Consider the following 17607-nt stretch of genomic DNA (forward strand, 5'->3'; position numbering starts at 1 on the left):
TGATTGTTTCTCTTTTAGTCCAAGAAGGTGTCTCAGAAGAGACTTTGAGTGGATGTGATGGGGAAGTTGGTCCCGAAGAGAAACGTTAGATGGTGTGGACCGTGCTCTCATCTGCATTTAGATGAGTATTGATTGATTATTTACCTGCTGGAGACAAGAGACCGATCAGATCCTCTGTCCACTCTCTTCTGCACCAGCCGTTCACTGTTCTCACAGTTTTTCTTTTTTAAGAAATGTGCAAAAATGTCAACAATTCTGTGTTTTTCTGTCAATATTTGGTGCTGTGTGTACATTAAGGAGGGAAAAAAGAACTTAAATGATTTCAGTAAATGGCTGCAATATAACACAGAGTGAAAAATGTAAGGGGTCTGAATACTTTACGTACCCACTGTACATATGCATTTGAATGAATTCATTTGGACAACTTTAAAGGTGATTTTTCTCAGTATTTATTTATTTTTTGCACCCTCAGATTCCAGATTTTCAAATAGTTGTATCTCTGCCAAATATTGTCAGATCCTAATAAACCATAAATCAATGAAAATATTATTTATTCACCTTTCAGCTGATGTATACATCTAAATTTCGAAAAATTTACCCCATAAAACTGGTTTTGTGGTCCAGGGTCAGATATATAAATTAAAAAATTCAAAATATAAATTAAAAGTATAAAAACATACTAAACGGATTCTTATATTTAAATAATACATATTTATTTATTCATTTATTTATTTTTATATATCATTTTCTGTTAATTTAATGCTTATTAGTTTTAATTTTCTAAAATAAAGTTTAAATGTTTGAACTGATATTTAATAAAGTCGAATTAAAAAAGTTATGGTATAAAAACATGTTGTATTGGTTTGTTTAGGAGTTAAACTGCGTGAATATATGATAGTAGGACGTGTGGACACTAGAAAGTGTGCGCACTGTAAAATATGACTAGTTTTATGAGCGGCTTGGGGTTTGTAAAGCTCAGAGGGTCTGTTAGTGGAGATAAGCACGATTGAATGCATCCTATGAGCCTTATCAGGGTAAATGTTGGTGACATTTGGGACGTGGTGTGCCTGTGTGTGAACTACAGATGAGCTCAGACTCTGACTGTCATGCTTTATGTGCTTAGGGCGCATGCATTGAGACATTATACAAAGATGAAGGTTTTCAGCAGTTGCTGTTTTATTTAGTACTTGATATTTTAATGACACGCATTCACACAAAATGATTGGATTTGTAGCTCCACGTGGTACGTCTGGTCTCCAGTTATTAAAGATTCATTATCAAACTGCTCTGAAATCTGATTACTGAAGTCTTTCATATATACACACACCTGTGACTGCACATGAGTTGAATTCAATGCAAATTAATTACCATATACTGTATTATTATTGCCATATGCACTACCCGTTCAAAAGCTGTTGTTGTTTTTTTTTATTAGAAGAAGAAATTAATACTTTAATATAGCAAGAATGCATTAAATGAATCTGAAGTGACAGTAAACACATTTATAATGTCAAATAAATGCTGTTATTTTCTATTCATCAAAGAATCCTGAAGAAAAAAAAAGTATCACAGTTTCCACAAAAATATTTGGGTTGACTATTTTCAAAATTTATAATAAAAAATGTTTCTTGAGCAGCAGATCAGCATATTACATTTATTTCTGAAGATCATGTGACACTGAAGACTGGAGGAATGATGGAGGAAAATACAGCTGTGCATCACAGAAATAAATGACATTTTACAATATATTCACCTAATAATATTTCTATTATACTTCAAATAAATTAAATAAATGCATCCTTGGAAACAAAATAAACACTGAAGACTGGAGTAATGATGCTGAAAATTCAGCTTTGTGTGTTCTGTTTACTTAAATATTATTGATATTAATAATCTATTTATTTATTTGTTTTTATTTTCAAATAAGTTCAGTTATCGAGAACCGTGAAATTTTACTGGTATTGATACAGACTACTGAAATTTTGGTACATGAGAACTCTATTGAACCTTTAATCATTACACTTTTAATCATTTGTTTTTTACTATGAAATATGCACAAACACACACACATTTTTATGTAAAATAAAATGATAAGAAAAATATATATATAATTTAAAATATAATTAAAGCTTGAAAACCGATTAAATGTAATTAAATATATACATATTCCTTTTTATTTATTGTTATTTATCCTTAATCATTTAATTTTGTTTATAAAATGTGATCTGGAATTTTATGGAATTTTTTAATTGGAAAATATGTTGGAACTCTGACTGTAAATTATAATAATATTTCACAGTTTTATTGTTTTTAATGTATTTTTGATCAAATAAATGCAGCTAATGCACAGTATTGCCTCATTTCTGATTTTTTTTTTTTTTTTTTAAGAAATCATTTATTTGCAGACAAACTCTAAATATGAAATCTAGTTTGATATGGGTCTTGTCAGTGAGAGGTGTGCTGTTACTTTACTAAGTGACCGGACCAACAGTTTTCACCTGATGTATGATAGAATGGATTAAAATAACCTCTTGTCTAATTGAGATCAGTGCAGGGTCGCAGGAAAAGCTTGTAAAAGGTCAAGTGGTGTGTTTCTGAATTAGTTACAGTCTTCTGTTCGTCATGTTACAGGCTTTCTCATTTTCTCCTTTCAGGGATGATTCAGAGAGACGCTCTCTCCTTCTTCCATACGCTTAGTCTGATTCCTGCACGTCAGGCCCAGAACTGAATTGATACACTCATTGACTTCATTTGTGTTCTGCTTTATCTCGCTTGTGCTGGAGGCTGTCTTGAACATATTTCTTTCTCCGTAGAGGTTGTAAGCTTTCGGAGACTCTGGTGACATTTTGGAAAACCATGGTATTTGGAAAAGGGTAAATATCGCCCTCGGTGTTTGCCCTATTTAGATTGGCAGCTACTCTGTATTGTTTTTTCCCATCTATTCTGGTGAAAAAAAAAGAGGGAAAGACTTGATCCTGCCTCTGGGCATTTTTTTCTTGCTTCTGACTAAAAATAAACAGAGGTTTTTTTTTTTACATTTTTATAGCCATCAATTGCTCCTGCAAGGGAATAGTTATTGACTATCTTTAGGTCTTAGATGGGTAGAGAACGTCTAATTGGACAATAAAAAGTCAAATTAGATTGTTTGCACTGAGCAATATTAAAGGGGTCACATGATGTTGCTAAAAAAGAACATTATTTTGTGTATTTGGTGTAATGCAATGTGTTTGTGGTTTAACTTAAAAAAAAAAAAAAAAAAAATTCCATATAATGTACATTATTATTAACCTCTATGCACCTTTCTGAAACGGGTTGGTTTTTACAAAGCTCATTGTTCTAAAAAAGCGAGATGTGCTCTGATTGGCCAGCTATCCAGTGCATTGTGATTTGGCTGAATACTTTAAGGATGTGACGGAAATGATTCAAGTGATTCAGTTCATTTTGTTGAACTGGTTTGACTGGTTCACTAAGAAGATCCGGTTTAATAGAAAGATGCATCGCGATCTTGACATCAGACGAGGCAAAACCAATTAAACCCATTACAAACAAGGCATTTGTTGCATCCACTGGGGACATAATTACTGATTAAAATGAGTTATACTGTCTTTTTATGCATTGTGTAATGCGTATCATTAACATAAAATGATGTCTGCATGATTGGAAAAACAAAAAAACAACAAGTCTACTCTACTGCTCAAAACTCGCATTTGATTCATCATTGGCAAATTATTTAAATATAAAAAACGTACTTACAGGCTGTGAGTCAGAAGCAACAGACTTGTCCTTGCAACGTTTGAACTGCCCAACTTTACAGAAACAACCGTTGTGCCACAAACACACTGTAGGCTACTGGTTCAGGAAACAGACCTCATCCTCCATAAAATGCACTGCACACATCTGAATATTTGGGTTGAACTGTTCTGGAACAGTGTTGAAAATACAACTTAATCAGCTTTAATTTTTTTTTTTTTTTTTTTTTTTTTTTTACTTCAGCAATAATCTGCCATGTGAGAAGAAAACGAGAACAAACTTAAGTCTAAGCTCCCAAGCTTAAAATGTTTATGACCGTTTTTTGACTTAATGGCATGAACACGTGATTTTTGAATATAATTACGCGTGTAATGATCTTTGAGCTCGATCATTGCAGTGAAATTTATTTTGTAGATCATGTGCAACCGAACTCATAACAGCGCGAATAAAATGTGAATTCGTTTCAGGTCCCATGTATCGACTGGAGAAGCAGACCGAACCGAATGTGGCGGTGGATTTGGACAGTACGCTGGAGATCCAAGGAACCATGGAGTTCTGCCTGGTCCGAGAAAACAGTGAGTTTTGAAGACATTCCTGATGCTCCTGCCATTGCACCACATGATCTTTCAACGTTTCACATTCACTGAAGTGTTTTTCCTTTTATATAAATTGAATTAAATGGATGCACTTTATTGAGCATCATTAAATGTAAAGTGCACAGATGCACATGTAACACACACATCGGCTTCTTCACCCCGTCCCGTCTTCATCCGCAGGTTCTCGAGGCGAGGAGACCTCCGAGGAAGACCCACCTATAGACATCACTACGGTACAAGACATGTTGAGCAGCCACTACTACAAGTCCTTCAAGATCAGCATGATCCACAAGCTCCGCTTCACCACAGACGTGCAGCTAGGTACTGTTTCTAAATCACTATATTTCACTTTGATGAAATATCTGGCTCTACTTCTGCCAGATCCAATACACGAGTTCTCCTCAGATTCTCAGGGACAAAGGGAGTTCTTTACTGTGATGTTAGTAGTATAATAATGCTATTATAAAGCATATATAAGCATAGAATAATAATAGTATGTAATTTTATAGTATTATTATTATTCTAAAAGTATGGTTTAGGAAAGTATGCTATAGTGTATACAATAATAACAAATTACATAAAAATGCAAATAGAAAAGCTATAACCTTTAATCATGCATAGTAAATATTATTTTATTATTATAGTATCAACAAAATATTATGGTTTACCGTGTGGAAGATTGCATCTATTTTTATACATTTTTTTTGTTTATGAAATGTATAATAACTCATATATACTTGTTAAATAAATTATATATTATATAAATAAATATACATTTACTAATTTTAATGTATGAATAAAGCATCTAAGATTTTAACATTGCATGCAAAAATCTTAATTGTAGATTCTTGTAGTGTAAATTTTATATATTATTATAGTGTGATATTAATACCAGTACTTTATAATATTAACAGAATACCATAATTTAGTATAAATACTGTAAATACTAAATACTGTAGTTGTAGTTCTGTAGTTTTTGTTTATTTATTTTTTTGTTATAACATGGAAGATTGTATTTTTATTTATGTATTATTTACGTATATCTATATATATATATGTGTGTGTGTGTGTATTATAGTTATAGTTTATATTATACTACTATAATCTAGACAATTATACTAGTATTTAGATATTTTACATAATATAACTAAGATTTTGAATATGTGATAAATGTATGTGTATATATGTGTGTATATATACATACATACACACACACACACACACACACACACACACACACACACATATCTATATATATATAAAATAAAGAGAGAGAAAGCTCTTTTTTGCTTCTCCTGACTTCTCAGTTTCTTCCCCTCTCAAAGCACATGACTCATCTCATGAACAAAAGTTTGGCAGATGGTCTTCAGATCAAACACAGTCCTATTTTGTGGAAACACACACAAATAAATTCCAGCACACTTGACAGTTGCTCCAGTCGCAGCTCCATCCCAATTACAGCAGCGCTCCAGGCGCAGGAAGCCTGTGTGAGCCAGGGACTCTCTTTAGGAATTTCACTGCGATTGACAGCCTGGAATTTTTTTCTGACACACTGATGTTTGCATGCTATTTTTTTAAAGTCATGTGAACGATTGACAGCTGTCACATCCATTATGGATAGACTGTGTGTGTGTGTGTGTGTGTGTGTGCTTCTGAGATAGACCTGTAATATTATTCCAGATTTCACAGTGTTTCCTACAGTATCAATGTTGGTTCTCCTTTCATATTTAACTAACAGGGAAATAAACCCACAACCACGTTAATCTTTAAAACTTGGGCGTCATTTTAATGTAAACTCTTTTTGATAAATTCAGACAGTTGAAATTCATCAATAAGTGATTTTTAAGATAAAACCCCCACGCTTTTTCAGGAATTTCTGGTGAAAAGGTTGAGATTGATCCTGTCACCAATCAGAAGACAAGCACAAAGTTCTGGATCCGACAGAAGCCGATCTCCATCGACTCGGATCTGCTGTGTGCCTGTGACCTGGTGGAGGAGAAGAGTCCAAGTCAGTTCTGTTCGCAGCTTGGTGAAATATGCATGAGATCTTTATTTATTTTATATTCGCTACTGTACAAACCTTATGTGGTCAATGTTAACTGTTTTTGAAAGAGTCATTAATTTGATCAAAAATACAGTAAAAACACTAATATTATTACAAATTATTTTTAAATATATCTTATAATTGTATTTACCGTATTTTCTAGACTATAAGTCACACTTTTTTTCATAGTTTGGCTGGTCCTGCAACTTATAGTCAGGTGCGACTTATTTATCAAAATTAATTTGACATGAACCCAGAGAAAACATTACCGTCTCCAGCCGCGAGAGGGTGCTCTATGCTGCTCAGTTCTCCTGTAGTCTCCCCCTAATAAACATAGAACGCCCTCTCGTGGCTGGAGACGGTAATGTTTTCTCTTGGTTCTAAATAAATGTGACTTCTAGTCCAGTGCGACTTATATGTTTTTTGACGTATAAAAAAAGCCCAAAAGCTGATGCGACTTATACTCAGGTGTGACTTATAGTCTGAAAAATACGGTAGTCCTGTGGTGACAAAGCTGAATTTTCAGCAGCCAGTCTTCAGTCACAGTGCTATAATTGTTTTTATTTAAATTTCAAGTTAGTTTTTCATTTTAAATTTGGTTAAAGTTGTAGTAGTTTTTTTTGTTGTTGTTGTGTGCTATTGTTATTTTTAGTAGTTTTTTTTAAATACATTTTTCTGTTTTAGTTATTTTAGATACATTAGAAATGTTGCCCTGTTAAGTAGTTGAAAAAAAAAAAAAAAAAAAAAAAATATATATATATATATATATATATATATTATTTGATTCCAGTTAACATGTATTTAGAAATAACTTTTTTACTTTTTTTTTTTTGTGTGTGTGTCACATGATCTTCAGAAATCATTCTAATATACTAATTTACTGCTCAAGAAACATTTCTTGTTATTGTCAATGTTGAAAACAGTTGTGATGCTGAATACGGTGATATTTTTTTTCAGGATTCAGTACAGAACAGCATTTATTTGAAATGGAAATCTTTTGTAACATTATAGATGTCACTTTTAATCAATTTAATGAATCCCTACTGAAACAAAAAAAATCTCTATATATAAATTATTGTTTATCTTATATTTGAGGTAAAGTAATAAGCACTGCATCTCTTGCCTCCTCAAAGAAAACGTCTCTGGTTTGTGTAGAAACTCTTCAGATGTCTCACATCACTGTCGACTGACAGTTACAGTGTAGCACTGCAAACTCACAAAGGGATTTATATTGCATTACACTTACAGGAAACTCTGTTACTGAAAAACAAAAGACTTTCTGTAAGGTTTGCATTTGTAGGTGATGCAGACATCTCTTCTTAGCGGATATGACAGGGCCACGAGCGCAGCTCTCCAGACGCGAGCTGCTAACAGTGATTGATGAAGTGCAGACAGATGCTGAAGTCTGCTCACACCGATGCTCCGGCTCCGCCTGGAAGTGCTCCAGTCTCACTGTCTGAGGTTTTGCCGTTCAATGAGCGTTTATTTTTGGAGCAGGACCATTTATTTCTATGTGTCCTGTGTGTTCAAATTCAAAGATGCGGAAGTCAATATTTGAGATTGTTTAAAACGGTCGTATTTTATTATCAAAGTGCATCACCGTGTCCACAAAAAAAAAAATATGTAGCAGAACAACTCTTCTCAACATTGATAATAATTAGAAATGTTTCTTGAGCAGCAAATCAGCATATTATTATGATATCTGAAGATCATGTGACACTGAAGACTGGAGGAATGATGCTGGAAATACAGCGGAGCATCACAGAAATAAATGACATTTTACAATATTCACATTAAAAACAGTTATTTAAAAAATATTTCTATTAATAAAACATTACAAAATCTAACCGACCCCAAACCTTTGACCAGTGTGTATATATATAGATTTCCTTAAATATGATATTAATCACATTCATTTTGACAGGGGTTGGTTTATTGTATTGTTAAAGTGCTTTCTTGGTGCAATCGTCAGATGTGATTGACCTTTTCTTTCTGAAATGATCGATTTATCATTATTTAACTAAATTATTTAACTTAATTAAAATGAGTTAATGCATTTAAAATCCACATGGCGTCTGCTATTATATCTGCTATATGAGATTTTTTGATTAGACTGTATTTTTCTTATCGGGCTGTGATGACTGAAAACTGATTCTAACATAAGAGAACATTTCCAAAAATATTGTCAAAACTGAGATGAATAAAAAATGATTGCAGTTGTAGATTTTTGTAAAGAAAAAAAAAAAGCATAATAATAATCATAGATGTCCCAAATGTAATTAATACTGTAAGCTCACAAGCATGTGTGTATTGAACCATGGTGGTCATTTTTTTTTTTTTTGCTGATTGTAAGAAGATCTTCATGGTTTCTTTGTAGGTCATGCAATATTTAAGCTCACATATCTAAGTAACCACGATTACAAAGCCCTGTACTTCGAGTGTGATGCTGCTACTGTCAATGAGATTGTGCTCAAGGTAGGATTGCTATTTTTTAGTTTTTTTTACTGTGTTTTTTGTGTATACATTTGATCATACTCACAGGAAGTATGTCGTTCCCTCTTCCTCTCCCAGGTGAACTACATCCTTGAATCCCGTGCCAGCACGTCAAGGGCAGAATACTTCGCCCAGAAACAACGCAAACTGAACCGTCGCACGAGTTTTAGTTTCCAGAAGGACAAAAAGTCAGGCCAGTAGAGCTGACACCGAAACAAACGGCTTGTGTGAACGGAGGCAAAGAGATAGACAGGAAAATATAAAGAATAGAAGGATAGCCAGAAGTTTTGATGAAAATATGAGACGTATGTCAAAATCAGCCTCTCAATGTCGGCCTTTTATGAACTGACGGTCCTTAATCATATCAGAGCACTAATGCTCTCTGCTGTCACTCGAATGTACTAGCAAAACCAACCAACAATCGAATTAAACAACTGATTAACATTTGAAGCCACAGCCATCGCCCAGACCCGACAAAACCACCGTCTGGACTCTGTATGCCACGGACCGAGAACTTGCTGCTGTTTGCGTCAAAGACTTCCTTCCACTGCCTCCAAACCCACTGTACATAAACACGCACCAAACGAACGCAGTCGGAAACTTACAAGCCAGAAAGAGCAAGCGAACCGTATTAGCTGTATCAAAAACGTTAACTTAAACCGCATCGGACACTGACACGTAAAGGGATCGCAGTTGGTTTAGTTTTTTTACGAAATTGTAAATAGGAAACGCATTCAGGGTCTGACGACAAACCCTCTCTGGCCATAGTACTTCAGTGCCTGCTACAGATCAACAGGACGAATGCGTTCTTCGAGGTTTTAAGCATTGGCTGGTTTTGTTTTACCACCAGAGGAGGTTAACAGGTTAAGGAATGACTGGTTTTTAATGATCAAATATGAAATTAATAACTACTTTTTACTGTGACGTGTTTTTCCCCTCTGATTGCATATGCATATAAATATATATTATAACGAACCAATCGCCGTCCGTCTGTTTTCGACGGATGTTTTGGTTTATTCGGACTGTCCTCTTGGGCTGCAATGGGAATGTATGATCTTCTCGTCTCTGCCACATTTTTTTATTTATAAATGTTAAAGATTAAACATTATTATACTAGGTTTGTTTCATCAGTCTCGAGCTGAAACTCTCGCTCTATAACTCCACTTCAAACGCTGCTGTTTTTAAACTGGATTCAGGGTGTTCCTTCTTTCCAAAACTGTTCTGACTCAGGTTTCCGACTGCCATGTTGTCTTGACTGATCTTGTTTTGTTTTTTTTACGTCTGTCAAAGCCGGAGAGTGATGACTGGTACTCCGCTCAGCGCTGACGGATGGACAAAGAGAGCATGTGTTTTCCTGTGACGGGGATAACAGCTGAATAGACATTTCAAAAGAAACTTTATTTATAATATTCCGATGACCTGGGGGGGTATCATGCGGCCTATGAAATCAATATTTGCTACAGTACATGTATACTGTATATAAGTAGATTTTCTAATTAAAGAATTGAACTGAAAAGATACGTTTTGTTCCGGAGTCGTTTTGTTGGGTTTTCATGCTTTTGCTGTTGCATAAGGTAGGAGGCATAATTATGTTTAATTTTAAGATTGCTTCATTTGTACAATTCTATTGCAGTATTGCATGCATCTTTCACAGATAAGGCAATCCCAGAATGCATTGTGCCATGACGCTCATTCAAGCCGACAGATGAGTAATCAGTTATTTCATTTAATACATGTAAATTATTGATTATAAATAGCTCTGTTTCATTTGGAATGTAGTACTGTGTCTCTAACTCTATTGAAATCAGTTGAGTCTCACATGTGTTTTGCTCAAGAAGCAAAGAAGCGCTTTAAACCAAATGCACAGGTTTTTTTTTTTTGTGTCATAGCTTAGGTTAGTGTCTTAAAGGGTGGCTCCCTATTTAAACAAAGCCAGGTTACTAGGTTTTACATTAAATCTACAGTTAAAAGTATGGAAATAAGATAAAATGTTGAAGGTAAGTTTTCAAGGACACCTTATATTTACCATATTTTGTCTTTTTTTGTGTCCATATGGTTGGGTGTGTTATCATTAATTCAATCTCTTAAAAATCATTTTCATGAATTGGAATAACACAAGTTTTTCATCTAGCATTTATACTTTAATATAAATTTTAAATGTTGCCTTGTCAACTAATTGAACTCTAACATTGGTAAAACTGAAATTGAAACTGAACTGAACAAGCACATAAAGCACATACAATTACTGAAAATGAATTGGAAAAAAAAAAAAAAAAATATATATATATATATATATATATACATTAAGCGAGTTCAAAATACTATACAATGCTGTAATATAAGAAAAATATATTTAAAAAAAAACTAAAATATATTGAAATGCTATAATATAATAATAAATTGTACTATAATAATGTTTGTTGGGTAGGGTTTAGTGCTGTTAGGTTGTTAGTTTCACTTCTGCAAGGAGCAAGTGATGTTTGAATGTGAAAACATCTGAACGATTTATTTACTTGCATATTAAAGTCAAAACAAGAAACATAATTTGCAACTGTAATCGTGAAGTGTATTCAGCAAAAATATACTTCTTTAAAAAATATACTATATTATTATATCTTATACAATATCCAATACATCTTTTTTCAGATCTTTTATTTACTGTTATTAACATTATCAATTAGCATTATTATTAACATGTCATTAACATTAACCAGCATATACCTATAATAGTATCCTAAACAGATTGACAGTAAAAGCATGGCTCTAGCAATGAAGAGGTCATGGGTTTGATTCCCGGGAAAGCTGATCAAATGAAATGGATTTTAATGTCGCTTTGGATAAAAGTGTCTGCCAAATGCATTATTGTATTAGTTACAGTCTACTTTTGATTAATGTAATGTATCTTTTGATGAAAGATTATGGAGGCAAAAAATTGCTCGTTATAAGACCACCAAAATGTGTTCATAAAGTAAAAGTGATTTCATGCCGACTTTAACAGCAGTCATGCTACAGTCTTTTAAATCAAGGCACTGCATGAAAAATGGTGCGTGTTGTCAAATGCAGTGACGTGTCCACTTCCTTCATACAGTCACTGGGTGAGTTTGGACTCTGTATAATGTAGAGAAATCTCTTTGTTCAAACATGAATACAAAGCCAAGAACGTTTGTTAGCCTCTGGCTAGTGCGGGTCTCTCCTCTGTCACATTTAGTTTGCTTTGCTCCACCACCCCTCAGGCCTGGAGAGAGCCAGACACCAACTGAACCAGGAGTCATCCAGCACTCGCTGCTTCATCTGACACTTCCATACAGTGAGAAAAAAAAACTATTTGCTGTAGGATTTACTGGACCACAGTGAATATTGTTTCAAATTTCACAAATAATTACAAAGAAACTGCAAGTAACACACCAAATTATTATTTTTATTAAACTATTTTCTTGAAAACTATAAGACAGACGGACAGATATATTTGAATATATACTATAATACATGTCGTGTCACACACACACATGACATGTATTCTTTATTTATATATATATATATATATATATATATATATATATATATATATATATATATATATATATATATATATATATATATGTATATATATATATATATATGTATATAAAATTGTACCATTTCAATTTTGTAGGATTTTCTTTCTTTTTTTTACACCAAAACAAAACAGAAGTAATAATTCCAGTAATTGAAAACAGAAGTAATAATCGCAGTAATTGAATTATATATATATATATATATATATATATATATATACATATATATATATATATATATACATATATATATATATATATATATATATATATATATATATATATATATATATATATATATATATATATATATATATATATATATATATATATATTAAAATTGTGGTACTATTTTAGTATGTACAATTTTTATGTTCAAATTATATTTGTATATCATATATGTTCAAATTATAAGTAAATTACATACTATATATTTATATATGAAAATATCATAAATATAAAATGTCTGGATAGTCTTGTTTCGATTACCTTTGTGTTTTATTTAAATACATTTTAGTCAAAACTTTAGTTAATGTTTGTCTGACTGTTAAATCCTAACAGCTTTATTATCGATCTGTATCTTTTGTATTGCGTTTTATATTAATTCTGCAATAGATTCGACATTTTAATTTTTTCATGTTTTTCATCTGGATCTCTTAACAGCAATTCTAAGATCTACTTTTTGATTAATGGGTTCATCTTTCCCTCAGTGTTTCCATTTTGAACAGGGATCAGCAAATTCATCCGAACATGAAGAACTCCACAGTGTTTGCCCCAAGATCAGATGCATGAATGCTGTTTAAGAAGAAACCACAGATTGTATTTCACTTTGCAGTGTAGAGAAAAAGACCAATGGCCAATGGACTTCAGTTAAAAAGGATGCAAGCAGCAGCACTTCAACAACAGGTAAGGACTCTCGCCTCGGGTTAAACACTGTGAATCAGAGCCCAGCTGGCTGAGGACACATCCTTACAGACGCCTCTGTCTCCAGGTTCTTCTGCAGCTGTGGCCCCTGAGAGATCTTTTTCTGCCCTCCTTGAGAAACAGCCATAGACACTGGTTAAAAATATCCTGAGACCTCACCACAACCGAGACAATAAACTTAATGCAGAGTGACAGTCATGGAGCCTGAGATGGATTTTCTCAGTTCTTGTTGCAGGAGAAAGAGGCTTGTTTTTGCTTTCTCTGCCGTCTGAGCGCTGTGAACATCTCCTCGGCTTGTTTTGGCTCTGCAGCACTGCATCCTCACTGGACTCTTTCCAGATGGTGTCAGTTTTGGCTGTGTTCTTCTGAGTGCAATTGTTTTGATGGCTTTCAGTCCACTAGCTTTGAATGTTGATGCAGTGTTAGTATCATTGTTTTCAGACATGCCTGGGAATTTTTTAAGAATAAGTTATTTTAAAGTGTGTGTATGTATGTGTGTATATATTATATGTGCGTGCATACAAAATACATGCAATCTTACATATATATATATATATATATATATATATATATATATATATATAAACTATGGATTTGAGCAATTAATGCATCTGGTGTATCTGATGTATCTGGTCAGTGCATTTAGAAGCATGAAAAATAGTAGCATTATTCGAATTATAGAATTAATAGAAAAATAATGTTTTTTATAAATAAGTTATTTTTCTAAGAATTCAACAACCTGGAGTCAATTATTCCTTATATGTTTATGTTTATATATATATATATATATATATATATATATATATATATATATATATATATATATATATATATATATATGATTGCATGTTTGTATGCATATATTACATATATTGCACTATGTGGGTACAGCACAGTGATTTTGTCATTTATTAAAAATAAAAATCACAAGGTTATGTGACTGTTTTAATAAAGCACAAGGCACATTCAGCAAAACAAGCATGCAATATAGACCACGAGCCACATTCATAACGCCGCGTGTTTGTATGATTTATACCAGGCAGCCTGGAGCAGTAAAATGCATGTTCACGTATCCATCTTTCTCCATGGATATCCTCTGTTTTCCAGCAGCAGCAGATCTTCAGGCAGAAGCTGACTGCCCTCTACAGGCGACAGATGCAAACTGAGCACGTGCTTATACGCACTTCTGCCAACACGCACGCTTCTGAACGCACTGACCAGATACATCTTAGGTGTTGTACATTAACTGTGTGATGTATTGCAAGTTTACCTTTTTGAGACTGTTGAAAAATAGAGAGTAAAGCTGTGTTCTAAAGACAGACATTCCGTATCATGTGTATTCTTTGAATAGATACATCCCACACACAGCTTTACTCATTTTTCACCTGCGCAGTAGCCATACTCTTTGGCCATAGACAGGCAGAAGCGCGCCCCCGAGCATTACCCAACATTCCCAACACTGACGCTACGGAATCTCTATAGTCTCAAAAAGGTAAACTTGCAATACATCACAAACTGCTAAAATATATAAAGTTAAAATCTGAATTGTAATGTTTCAAAGCACATCGCTCAACAGTATTTCGATCTACTCCCAGGTTAAATAAATCTCTGTTAATCCAATCAGAGTTATGGATAAACTCACTAAATTAAATATATTTATATATATTATAAATCTGACCTTACATGTTCGAGACTATATCACTATATGTTTTCGAATGTATAAACTAACTTAACACGTTTCACTTGTCACTGCACTGATAGAGCAAGATAATTATTTTATTTGTCCGCCTTCATTATTCATATGATGTTAAATTTGTCACATTCTTTAATCTCTAAACCTTTAGCAAAACCTTTAACCTTTAGTTTAGAATCTCGCTGGGTCTCTTGCGAGAAGTAAATCAAACTTTCTTTGTGTTGCAAGGCTCGTGATTGGCTGTTCGCCAGTGATGTCACACATTCATGTGCACGCGCTCCACAAACTCAGGATCAAAGAAAGTTGAAGAACAGCATCATGGTACCAACGAACCCAGATTTGGAGAGGTTTGGTTTTTTCAACTCAAAACTAATCCTGTAACTCTGAGTTTGTTCAGCTACCATCATGGTACCCTGGAGGTTATACAAAGTAACATGTGACGTCATCGTTATACATTTCAGAACGTGTTGTTTCCTACCAAAGACAAAAAGACAATGTAAAAATACTGACAGATACGTTTTAATAGCACGCTGTTTGATCACGCGATTTTAACAACTCACTACGTTCAATTTTGTTTTTGTCTTATCAGCTGAACAATCAGTATCTGTTGCTGAACAACTATACCCTTACGAAAATTAACCATGATTTTATTGTAGCAAAAGTGTAGTAACCATGTTTTATTATTATTATTATTATTTGAATTATTTAATATTGATTACCATTTGTATAACCACAGTTTTACTATAACAAAAATATCAATATAAACAAGTGAAAGATGGTTTAACCATAGTAACCATGTTTTTATTTATTGTAAAACCGTGGTTAATTTTCGTAAGGGCTGTACAATCCATTGCACTTCTGACCCTCACAGCCTCGTTTTCATTCCTGTCAAATATGGCGCTGCCCTCACTAAGGTCTGTCACATGGTGAAAAGAACAGAAAAGGTAAAATCTTCTTACACACCGCATGGTGGAGCCACAGCATTACGACTTTGTTTGTCTTAGTAATTATATGACAACAGAAACAATCTTTCAAACACACACTTTTTTATTTAAGCTTTAGGTTTTCTCTCTCTCTCTGCGAGACCGTGTCATCGTCTCATTTGTTTTCAGCATAACAGCGACGGTCGACACACTGACCTTGAAAAATATCACTCCTACTATATATTTCATATATTTTACTATATACTTTATCCCTCATAAACAGCATATTTGCACATATCCAGGCATGTTAGTTATATTAGTATAATGTGATAGAAAAAATAGAATCACATGCAATCATTTCTTTCTGTTTACCACTGTGTATGTACACTCTGCCGGGCCAAAACACCTGAACATGTGCTATAGCGGTTCTGCCAGTGTTCAGAGTTCAGACAGAAGGAAGTGCAGGGTTGTGCTGTGACATGAATTCATCAAGTAAAGCAGTAAACACATATGTCGAGCAAAGTATAACTGAGATTCAAGGAAAAAAAACCTGCTTTGGATATGAAATAGGAACCAGTACATGACAAGATGTTACAGGTATTGGATCACTGATTCTTGAGTACTGGGACAAAACAGTTTACCAAATTGAAGAAGAAAACTACTGAATTTTTTAGTATCTTTTTTTTTTCACTGTAACAGTGTGTTTCTTCGTGTCAATACCAACAGATAAAACATGTTCTGTTTGGTCAGATACTTAAGGATAACAAATCCAGCATTACACTTCAAGAACGAATTAATAATACAGGATGGTTTTAAACAGACTGTCAATGCATCTGTTGACATAAATCTGAGTTTGCACATAGTAATACATTTTTCTGCTGCTGCTCGCTATTAACATACCTACTAATGGCAGGACAACTTTGTGCCGTAACTCAAGAATCAGTGCTGTTTTGCTACCACATGTTGCATTTGTATTGTAGCATGTCAAATTGTAAAAAAATCTGAAATCTACCTGTGAAACAAGTGAAAACAAAACCAAAAAAACACACACCAATATTTTTTCAAGCTTAATAACCAATATAGCATACATCAACTCTGATTCCATTCTTCTAGAGACGAAACTACAGCTGCATCTGATATCATATCCCTCATAATCTTAACAGCTACTAAAATATTTCCAAGTCTAATAGGTGATCACAAGGAAACTATCAATGACAGGCATATAAGAGATATCTCAGTTCACAGTGTTTCTGATGGAACAGTACCGGCCAACACCTAATGTGCAGCACATCACTGATACCAATATTTTCCAAATTTTGTCTTCAAGTACATTATTGCTCAAGTAATTCTACTAAACATACATAAAAGCACCAAATACTTCATTAAACCGAAACCTAAATTACGTAAACCACTTGCAAAAATGAGTTTACCAGGTTGGAGCACAAAATTCTAGGTGTTGCTTAATTCTAAGCATCTCTCTTTTTAATTAAAGCTGTTCCTCAAAGTACATTTAATATCCACAACCTTTTGTATGTACTGTGTTTCTACTCTGCATTAAATTATTCTTTCTTTAACTATATGATTATAATAATACAATATTATATAATATAACATAATGCCTGTATTTAAT

The 17607-nt window shown here is 33.5% G+C and overlaps 1 protein-coding gene across 2 annotated transcripts in view; it reads left to right on the forward strand.

Annotated features, from left to right (window-relative positions):
- Nucleotides 1–10403, forward strand: part of LOC113073620 (target of rapamycin complex 2 subunit MAPKAP1-like) — a 29986-nt gene extending 19583 nt beyond the window's left edge. For both annotated transcript variants that reach the window (XM_026246442.1, XM_026246447.1), the window contains exons 8-12: nucleotides 4218–4325; nucleotides 4527–4667; nucleotides 6217–6354; nucleotides 8768–8865; nucleotides 8962–10403. In XM_026246442.1, coding sequence (XP_026102227.1) covers nucleotides 4218–4325; nucleotides 4527–4667; nucleotides 6217–6354; nucleotides 8768–8865; nucleotides 8962–9084 — 608 coding nt within the window. In that variant the 3' untranslated portion in view covers nucleotides 9085–10403. The remainder of the gene's footprint in view (nucleotides 1–4217; nucleotides 4326–4526; nucleotides 4668–6216; nucleotides 6355–8767; nucleotides 8866–8961) is intronic.
- The last annotated feature ends 7204 nt before the right edge of the window (nucleotides 10404–17607 follow it).

Source organism: Carassius auratus, chromosome 5 (genome assembly GCF_003368295.1).
Source record: "Carassius auratus strain Wakin chromosome 5, ASM336829v1, whole genome shotgun sequence".
NCBI classification, from domain to species: domain Eukaryota; kingdom Metazoa; phylum Chordata; class Actinopteri; order Cypriniformes; family Cyprinidae; genus Carassius; species Carassius auratus.